Below are 11,288 nucleotides of genomic sequence, written 5' to 3'. Positions count from 1 at the left end.
TAATTTCGACATTTCTCATATGAAACCCCTTTTAGATTTATTCATTCACTCATTTTTTTTAGTCTCCTATTTTAATTCAACACGAAGTCAATAACCTAGACGTTGTTCCGCCAGTTTTAGTAGCCACAATCAATCAATTATTTCGTCTTCTGCTCATTTTACTTTTTTTCTTACGTTTCATTCATCCCTATTTTATTTTATCTATTCTTCCTCTCGCCTATCTACCTTCTTCCATTATTTCCCGTTTGCTCTATTCATCTCATGTTCACAATAATCTTTACTCATTACCGAACCGGATGTGGGTTCCTGTTGAAGCAACCGACAACCCAATAATCATGACTTGTTCTGTTCACTTTACCTCAGTGGTCTTCCCCCCCCCCCCCCCCTCTTTTTTTTTTATCTATCTATTTGTTTTATTCGTTTATTTAATCGTTATACGTACTTTGTCACAAGTATGACTTGGCCATGAAAAAAATAGATGCAGTGGTCACCTTTTCCTTTTTTTTTTTTTTTTTTTTTTGTAATTTGTTTATTTAATCGTTCTACGTACTTAGTGACAAATATGACTATATCTCCTGAAACCATGAAAAAATAAATGTGGGTTTTAGCCGTGTTAATTAATTTCCTTAAGGTTCTGATGGGCGCATAAAAGTGAAATAATTGACCTGGTAAAAGTAACGACAAATAAACCAGTATTGAAGCACCACAGTGGCGTGGTTGGTTTGGTGTTGGCTTCTCACCTCGGTGGTCGCGGGTTCGATTCCCGGCCATTCCATTGAGGAGTGAGAGATGTGTATTTCTGGTGATAGAAGTTCACTCTCGATGTGGTTCGGAAGTCACGTAAAGCCGTTGGTCCCGTTGCTGAATAACCACTGGTTCCATGCAACGTAAAAACACCATACAAACAAACAAACAAACAAACCAGTATTGAAAGATGTTAGAAATCTTTGCTGGTAGAGTTTTTGCAGATATGGTATATTGACCGCTCCACTTCTGAAATAACGCAAGGTTATATCCTTCGTCTCAAGGTAAATATAAGTTAAGAAAGCATTATACGAAGCAGCTCTCTAGATTTTGCATGGTTTCCTTCCTAAGATGATCTCGGTAAGAATATTGTAAGGTTTAGCTTATAAAGGCCTAGATATTCACATAATAACAACAACTCTCACAATTAGAGGTGGTTGGGTGATTTCCATTTGAAATAAAAAAGTAAACGAAATCAGAATAAAAGGCTTCAAAACAATTTGATAAATAACCTCTATAAAGGAGTGAAAGGCAAAGGAAGCTTCAAAACAATTTGATATATAACTTCTATAAAGGAATAAAAGGCAAAGGAAGCTTCGAAACAATTTTATATATGACCTCTTTAAAGGAATAAAAGGCAAAGGAAGCTTCAAAACAATTCGATAAATAACTTCTATAAAGGAAAGAAAAGAATTCACTCACACTGCCAATGAACCTGTGACAATATCTCTATGGTATTTTCCACATAACATGTTTTATAATTAGAAGAAATCAGGTAGCTCTCCCTTGTATAAAAGTAAAGTTAGAACTAAGGAATTTTCAAAGCTATTTCATGTCAGCTGCACAAAGAACAACAGAGAAGTCCGTCACAGTGCCAATGAACCTGTGTGGTAAGCGTTTTCAAGGAGGTAGTTTACCTGGGTCAATTAGATTACCAAAGAGTCACTTCCCTTGGGCCACCATTAACTGGTATAGGGCCGATGTATTTCCATAGACGAATGCGAAACATTTCTTCGTCTATCGATGAAATGGCCCTGGATAACCGCGATCTTATGAAATCTCTCTCAAGTGGATAAGTATCACATTGGGCCCCCCCAAAAAAGCGACGGTCGTTACCTTCTTGACAAGGTTTTCGTGCAGCTGAGATCCTGGGAGTAAGAGTGCTCGGCGAATCACTGTAATTTGAAAATAAAAACACGAATTGGAGAGCTAATATGTTTAAGGAATCCACACTGCAGAGGGAGGATGACGTCCCCAAACTTGAATGTATTTCTTGAATGTATTTCTTCTCCAATTCGTGGTTTTTATTTCAAGTTTCAAGGTTCGATACTGATGTCTTATCATAAGGATTACTGTAATGTTTTTGGGCAGCGGAAAACTTACTTTGTAGAATCTACTTTCGTGTCTATTTTGAAAGTTAGGTGTCATAATTAAAGGAAGGAAATAATGTTAGATTTACAGAAGCCTGAAAGTTGTGTAATGCTAGGTCATGCTTGGAGAATTAACCCACACAAAGGTGGCATATATAATATATTAAATATATATATATATGAGTGTGTGTGTCATGTATGTATATTGGGAATGTTAAGGTAAGATACAGACGAAAACCAACTTACTTACCTATTTGAAGAGTGTTTAAATTCAGAAATTTATTAAAAGTCGTTCAGGAATTTTTTATAAAACCGTTCTTATTTCAACTTGATCACAGGTTTTAGGGTTTAATCCAATCATTTTAAGAATGCATGACGTGAATTGGAGTTTAACCTCAACTTTGTGACAGAGAGAAGATTATGCCTTTGTAACGAAGTATATCATTACTGGTTATTCATCACCGTGCTTACATTACAAATACTTAGCGCAGGCAACATTCTTTGGAGTAATGTTGAACTGTGATAAAATTACCACTCTGCAATGAATAACATTTAATAACATGGGTAATTAAGGGTGACAGGGACAAAAATACACAAGAAAAACTTATATTCTTACCTCGCAAACAAAGAGAAAGCAGTAAACAACAGCAGATTAGCACCACCAGCCACAAGGTAAAGTCATGATATCACGAGTTTAGTAACGTCTGAAGGAAATGCTTGCTGGGTAATCATCACGTGAACCTCGACAAGGTGAAAATAGGGTGAGTTGACATATTTTCTTTCCTCGCCGTGAAATAGAGAGAAGTAGAAATAGAGAGGTTTGTTAGTTTTTCTCTCTCTCTTAAGACCCCCATCCACTGAATGATTGTCTGAACGATTGTCTGAACGACTGTCTGTATCGTTAGCATAAACACTGTGAATGGGCTTTTCTGGATGCAAAAGTGGGCGGAGCTTCGTGTCTGAACGATCTCAGCGGGAATCTTTCACGACCAGGTTGCTGGCTTGCGACTCAAGTCTGTCATGCACAGATCGTTCAACGTATGGGTTTGTCTGCCGATATAACGCTATCGCTCGCGTCTCTTCTCAGAGATGATGGTACGTCTTCTCGAGAGTTTGGAAGAACTTTGGCGATCGCATCTGCTAATCAATCCCTGCTTTCGGGAACTTTTAAAAAGGGGGTTCAAATATTGAAAATAAGGTGTGTCGAGTCAGCGTTTATTGCATTTATTTACATCAAACAAAGAGCCAAGGAGGTGAGTCATAAACGTTGAATATAAAATAAATATTTCATAAAAGGTCAAACAGATAAATAATTTGTTAAACAAAGAGAAAAGGGCAACATAGCGGTCATCAGTGTTCAGGAACAAAATATAGGGACGAAGGTTCTTCATAAGTTTGAGCTGGGGCTCCGTAGACTGGTTCTGGGGCTCCGTATTTAGGGGCTGGGGTTCCGTAAACTGGTTCTGGGGCTCCGTACGTAGGAGCTGGGGTTCCGTAGACTGGTTCTGGGGCTGCGTATTTGGGGGCTGGGGTTCCGTAAACTGGTTCTGGGGCTCCGTACTTAGGAGCTGGGGTTCCGTAGACTGGTTCTGGGGCTGAGTATTTAGGGGCTGGGGTTCCGTAGACTGGTTCTGGGGCTCCGTACTTAGGAGCTGGGGTTCCGTAGACTGGTTCTGGGGCTGCATATTTGGGGGCTGGGGTTCCATAGACTGGTTCTGGGGCTGCGTATTTAGGAGCTGGGGTTCCATAGGCTGGTGCTGGAGCCGCGTATTTAGGCGCGGGTGCTCCGTAGGCATTGGTTGCTTGGTATGGCTTAGTCTCAGGGTACTGGGCTTCTCCCTCATAAGAAACCTCAGCCTTGTAGCCATCGTAGTGATCAGCTGTGTAGGCAACTTTCTGAGTGCGGCCGTCGGGGAGGGCAACGTAGTACGATCCGGTCACTAGCTTCCCGTCGGAGTTGGAGTTGTGGCCGAAGTCGACGCCCTTGTATTGGTCCACCACTGCGTAGTTGAAGTCGAAAGGCATTCCCTCCTGCAAAAGATCGAGAACAGTGTGAAAAATATTAGTGTCAGACATTATTCATTATATTCAGCCAGTGTCATATGAGCAGCCATATTTGATTGATTTTTTAGAGAGGACTTGACGCCAGACCATATGATGTCAAACTGACGAGATAACCCTTCAAAAACACTAGTCATACTGACCTCATATTTCACATCATAAGAGGGAGCTTTGTAGGCAGGTTCTGGTGCTCCATAAGAGGGGGTTGGGGCCTTATAGGCTGGTTCTGGGGCTTTGTAAGCAGGGGTAGGGGCCTTATAGGCTGGTTCTGGGGCTTTGTAGGAGGGGGTAGGGGCTTTGTAAGCTGGTTCTGGGGCTTTGTAGGAGGGAGTAGGGGCTTTGTAGGCAGGTTCTGGTGTTCCATAAGAGGGGGTTGGGGCCTTATAGGCTGGTTCTGGGGCTTTGTAGGAGGGGGTAGGGGCTTTGTAGGCAGGTTCTGGTGCTCCATAAGAGGGGGTTGGGGCCTTATAGGCTGGTTCTGGGGCGTTTTGTAAGCAGGGGTAGGGGCCTTATAGGCTGGTTTCTGGGGCTTTGTAGGAGGGGGTAGGGGCTTTGTAAGCTGGTTCTGGGGCTTTGTAGGAGGGGGTAGGGGCTTTGTAGGCAGGTTCTGGTGCTCCATAAGAGGGGGTTGGGGCCTTATAGGCTGGTTCTGGGGCTTTGTAGGAGGGGTAGGGCTTTGTAGGCAGGTTCTGGTGCTCCATAAGAGGGGGTTGGGGCCTTATAGGCTGGTTCTGGGGCTTTGTAGGAGGGGGTAGGGGCTTTGTAGGCTGGTTCTGGGGCTTTGTAAGCAGGGGTAGGGGCTTTGTAAGCTGGTTCTGGGGCTTTGTAGGAGGGGGTAGGGGCCTTGTAGGCTGGTTCTGGGGCTTTGTAAGCAGGGGTAGGGGCTTTGTAGGCTGGTTCTGGGGCTTTGTAGGAGGGGATAGGGGCTTTGTATGAGGGGGTTGGAGCTTTGTACACAGGTTCAGGGGTTCCATAAACAGGCTCTGGGGCTTTGTAGGCTGGGGCAGGGGTTGCCCATAAAAACAGGCCTTGGTGGATTTGCTTTAAGATGGGCAGGGGGCTTCCATAAAACAGGCTTGGCTGGCTTTGTAAAGATGGGGGCAGGGGTTCCATAAACAGGCTTTGGGGCTTTGTAAGATGGGGCAGGGGTTCCATAAACAGGCTCTGGGGCTTTGTAAGATGGGGCAGGAGTTCCATAGACAGGTTCTGGTGGTCCATAAACTGGTTCAGGGGGTCCATAAACAGGTTCAGGGGGTCCATAAACTGGTTTTGGGGTTCCATAAACAGGTTCTGGAGGTCCGTAAACCGGCTCAGGGGGTCCATAGACCGGTTCTGGGGGTCCGTAAGCCGGTTCAGGAGCTCCATAGGTAGCAGAGGGTGGTTCGTAAATGGGTTCGGCTGCCGTGTAGTCGTCGTAACTCAGCTGATTGGCCGGGGCGGGGTAGGCGTAGCCCGCGGCACCGTCATCGGGTCGGGGTGCCACGAGGGCGAAGGTACAGGTCAGGAAAATCAGTGCAATCTGGGGGACAAACAAACAAACAAACAAACAAAAAAACACTTTGAGAGACAAATGAATAAACAAACGGAGAACAAAAATTCACAGTTGTTCTTTTCTTTCACTTTTGTATGATATTTTCACATGAATAAACGAGAGAATGTTAGAACGTTCTCGAGGCGTTCCAGGCAATCGCTCCTCACCTCCATGGCTTCTTCTCGGCTCCTGACTGACTGCTAAGTCGCTGGTGATGGAGGGCGAGCGCTCCCTTTTATGGAGCGAGTTTCACGAAGGTCAGGCATTCCGGCGGGCGACGCCCACACGACCGCAAAAGCATTAATACACCGCCCCGGTCAGTCTTTGACCCCTATTCCAGAGCGACTTAAGGTCGTTTCACGTGAAGACAGCAGCAGCAGCGGCGATGATGACGGTTCGAAGGCAGGGGACGGGGGAGGGGGGAGGGGGGGAGGGCGGCAAGTGGATGTTCTGGGTCATTGCTGGAAATCAAGGCAAAAAACAAAAATAAGTATAAAGTCAATTAAAATTGGAGTAAATAATAATTTCTGACTTCTTCTGGCCATCTTTCTCGATCGTCAGTTTCTGTAGCACATTGGGAAGTGTGGCTTTGGGATCCACCATTTATTAAATATTGTATGATTTGGATATTTATGCCCTTTAACTGAACAGGTTTGAAGATATGTTAATATATTTAATGATAATTCCCTTCTATTATCTGTTAACCTTTGCTCTAGTATGTCCTTCCCTAGAGAATAGTTTAATGCAGCTAAGTTGGAATGCAAATTGGCTTACATTGTTTATATATGTGATTGTATGTATGCATGTATGCATACATACAATGCAAATCACAGTAAATTATATGACATTCACTTATGATATATAAGATATACATTTTTTTAATTCAGTCGAGTTGCTACTGTATATGAACTTTGGTATACGTATAAATTGACCATACATTGTTTACGTATGTATGTATGTATGTATATATGTATGTATGCAAACCATAAATATAAAAACATATGGAATTCGAATACAGCATTAAAGATATAACATAAACATTTCCTTAAGGACATTTTTAGCAAGAAAATTAAAATAAAAAATTGCATTTCCCCTATCGCCTTTTTATTCAAATACAGCATTAAAGATATAAAATCAATATTTCCTTGGGTACATTTTTTAGCAAGGAAAAAAAATTGCATTTCCTTTATCACTTTTTCTAACCCGAAAATTAAAAATGCAAAGAAAAAAAAAAAAAGATTGCCTGCCTCAAAGCATCCCAAACAGTATTGAAAATGTATGTATGTATGTATGTCTGCATGTAAGTATGTAAGTATGTATGTATGTATGCAAATCATAAATATAAGAACATATGGTATTCAAATACAGGATTAAAGATAAAAAATCAGCATTTCCTTAAGTACATTTTTGAGCAAGGAAATAAAGATAACAAAATTGCATTTCCCTTATCGCTTTTTCTAACCCGAAAATTTAAAAAGAGACAAAAAAAAAAAAAAAAAAATAGACTGCTTGCCTCAAAGCATCCCAAACAGTATTGAAAGCACGTGAAAGTGAAATGAGATGGAGCCGCTCTTTAAAAAATTCTCATTTGTGGCTGGCGTGATCTGAGTCTCTATCCAAGGCTCATTGCTCAATTAAGCGTGCACTCCTTGTGAAATGTTGGTGCCTCCCAAGTAAAATCTTTATGCTCGCCACCAGAAGGAACTTAAAATAAATCCCGGTCTACGTGTAAACCTGCGCGCTTACGTATACCTACTCTCGGTGGGTTCCTCTGCGGTGTGGGATATCGCAGGGGCCGTATCCCTTTCTCTTTCAGTCTTTCTTTATGTACGTATATATGTGTAGATATATATATATATATATATATATATATATATATATATATATATATACATGTATATATATATATATATATATAGATATATATATATATATATATATATATATGTCATATATACACACATATATATAATAATATATATATATACTATCATATATTATTAGATATATATAATAGTATATATATATGGTATATATATATATATATATATATAGTATATAATATATATATCATATATATATAACCGAAATATATAATTTATATATATATATATATATGTATGTATGGTAATATATGATGTGTAGCTTAATGTTTGGTGTGAGTGTGTGTGTGTGTGTGTGTGTGTTTGTACAAATTATATTCATACTTATTTATTATTATCTAACTACCGATTCATTCGTAAACAAACTGAACTTCGTTAATTTTATCTTTTTTTCCATTTCATCCTAGTTTCCTTCTCACGGTTACTCTTCACATGTATGTACGTACGTATGTATACATTTTTATACAAATAGCATCGCCATCTTGACATTTGCTACATGACATATCTATACCTGCGTATAACATTTAATTCTAATGTCCGTTGTACGGGGTGTCCATAAAGTCCCAGTACCGTTACATGTATTTATTAATTGCAACGGTACTGGGACTTTATGGACACCCTGTATATCCATCACTTTCCTCTTCTTTATCTTGCGTGAGAGAGGAGCAACTTGTTCCAATTAGCGAGAACGCGCGCATCACGTAAAGGTAAAATGTGTCAACAAAACACTAAAGCGTTTTAAGTTGCTTGCAATAGCGATGCTTCACAATCCAAAGCCTTTTACAACGGTACAAGGAAAAGTGATTTATGCTAATTGTGAAACGACACTTTCGTATATTAGTCAAGTTAGTTCTTGATATTTTTTACTTTATTTTTTTTCTTCAGATGGCTGGGTTTTAGTTTTTTGAAATTAAAACTATTGTGGCAGCTTTGTCTGTCCTTCCGCCCTGTTTTATGTCCGCACTTTTTCTCTCCGCACTTTTTACCGTCCACATTTTTTCTGTTCGCACTTTTCTCTGTCCGCACATTTTTTCTGTCCGCACTTTTCTTCCGTCCACACTTTTACTGTCAGCACATTTTTTTCTGCCCGCTCTTTTTCTGTCCGCACTTTTTTCTCTCTGTCCGCACTATTTTTCTGTCCACACTTACTTCTGTCCGCACTCATTTTCTATCCGCACTTGTTTCTGTCCGCACATTTTTTCTGTCCGCACTTTTTTCTCTCTGTCCGCACTATTTTTCTGTTAGTAATTTTTTTTTCTGTTCGCACTTTTTCTGTCCGCATTTAATATTAAACTATCGATAAAATTAAGAAAAAAATTTAGTACCTACGGAATATGGAACAATGCAAGTTAATATTACTACCAAAATAGTTAATGAAGCTAATGAAGAAACTGAATTTACTAAGGATGGACAACTACGGGATCATATGTTATCTTCCAGAATCTTTGTCAAATTAATTCTAGTCGAATGAATTCCGGAAAATAAGGAAAACTGTTTTGGATCAAACTTTTATCTAATTAATTTATGACAAAAGATAGTGAAGTGTTAACTCGTTATCATCTTTTCTTTCAAAATGTTCATAAAACCATGAAAGTGACGAGACCATTAAACCATAAAAACTGTTATTTAATACAATTTCCATTAAATTATTAATCCAATAAAGGACGAAACTAATCGTGAAAATATCGAAAACTGTCGGTCGATATATTTAACCCCCAAACTTTACAAAATTAGTAAGAAAATGACTTACGAATTACGAGAAATTACGAGTTAACATTCTGCCAAAAACCTTGATATAACTATTCATTATATCTTTCTCGAGAACTATGTTACCAGAGCCAGGGCTGGCATAAGGCCACAAGCTCAGACAACAAATACAGAAACCCACAAAATGGGTCTAGATCACTGCTCCTCCCTGAAAAAATCGTCGATCAAGGTTGATGCTAAACTCTGTATGATTCCTAAATCGGCACATTTGTGGCGGGGGTGGGGGGCGTGGTTGGGGAGGAGGGGTTGGGGGGGGGGGGGGGAGGATTTATAAGCGCAGTGTCAAATGGGGTCTTGTGTTAGAGAGCGATGCAAAGGTTGTTCTCTGGAACGGAAGTGATTCGCGCGCAAATAATGCTCGTGAGATTTTACTTCTCAACAAAGGTTAACTAGTGTGAAGGAGAAGGCCTGATGGGTGCTTTGGATGAATTAAAAATAAACTTTAATTTAAAAAGATATAGGCCAAAAAACGTGGTTGTCGTAAAACTATATAACTATATATATATATATATATATATATATATATATATATATATATATAGTATATATATATATATATATATATATATATATATATATATATATATATATATATATATATATATCTATATGAACGAAGTTACAACCACGAAGGAAAATTGAAGCACTGCTGATGCCAAGTACTTTCGTCTTATTATCAAGAGAGAGAGAGAGAGAGAGAGAGAGAGAGAGACGATGAATGATCAAAGTAATTAGATGTTACAATGAAAAGAAAAAAGCTCAAAGTTCAAGGTCGAAAATTGGTGTCAAAGTTGGGAAACACATCCCCAAAGCAGCAGGCAATTTCCGCGCCAGTGACAAACATTCCCAACCTCATCATCCTGTGAAACATCGCTGAAGATAATTCGTTTTCTGACAAGATAATGAAACGAGGAAATGCGGACGGTTAAACAGAGAGACGCGAGAATGTTTTCGAGCGTTTTTTTCACACGCGCGTGCCCATTAAGAGCGTGTAAGTACGGATTAAGGAAGTGCGTGTGGGGACGCCCTCAGATTCCTAAGAATTAGGTTTATCTTTTTCGTAAGACTTCACCCACAAAGGCGATGTGTCTTTTCAAAAGAAAGTTTCTCACGATGTGTTGCAAACATCAGTTCCGAAAACAAGTAAAATATGGGCCGAAGTTTCTTCTGAGCAATCAAGTTTTCTGTACATCTTATAATGCTTTATAAAACCATCAACTACGACCGGCAGCGCTTATGTTGATTCCCAGATGCGGTAGAGTGAGAGTGCGTCCCACCCCTCCGGAAAGCGCTGCCAGATGCACGATCCATGGGGGGATTTGAACCTTAAATAACTTAAAATCTACTGAGGCCAGAAGGTTGCAACTTGGTATGTTTGATGATTGAAGGGTAGAAGATCAACATACCAATTTGCAGCCCTCTAGCCTCTGTCGTTCTTTAGATCTGAGGGCGGACAGAAAAAAGTGTGGACAGAGTAAAGTGCGGACAGACGGACATAGTCTTCACGATAGAATTCTTTTACAGAGAACGAAAAAAAAAGTAAATAAATATTCAGTAATGTATAGCATGACTAAGCTGTTTTTTTTAAAGAAAAATGATAAGAATATATGCAAAGCGGATAAATCTAGCCCAGTTTTACTTATTAAAAGTATTAATATAAATTTCGGTGCAGGAGATTGAAGAGATAATATTTCCCAAAGAAATAAGAATCTTTTGTTTGAGATTCTTATATTTATGCTCTGATTCCTCAATTAATTTTCATTAAAGCCTGATTATTAGGTTGAAAGACGCCATGGGATAGGTATAAGAATCAATCTATATATATATATATATATATATATATATATATATATATATATATATAGATATATGTATATATATATATATATATATGTATATATATATATATATATATATATATATATATATATA

At 39.3% G+C, this 11,288-nt stretch overlaps 1 protein-coding gene across 1 annotated transcript; it reads right to left on the bottom strand.

The window, feature by feature from the left end:
• Positions 1-3,464: 3,464 nt before the first annotated feature.
• On the bottom strand, positions 3,465-5,498 carry LOC135224099 (uncharacterized). The gene is given in 3 exon segments (XM_064263010.1): positions 3,465-4,145; positions 4,319-4,825; positions 4,827-5,498. Coding segments are annotated over 3 exon segments (1,860 nt in total).
• Between the last annotated feature and the right edge of the window lie 5,790 nt (positions 5,499-11,288).

The sequence above is a fragment of the Macrobrachium nipponense genome, chromosome 10 (genome assembly GCF_015104395.2).
Source record: "Macrobrachium nipponense isolate FS-2020 chromosome 10, ASM1510439v2, whole genome shotgun sequence".
Taxonomy (NCBI): Eukaryota; Metazoa; Arthropoda; class Malacostraca; order Decapoda; family Palaemonidae; genus Macrobrachium; species Macrobrachium nipponense.
The sequence above is the reverse complement of the archived record's forward strand: the minus strand, read 5'-3'. Positions and strand labels throughout refer to the sequence as shown.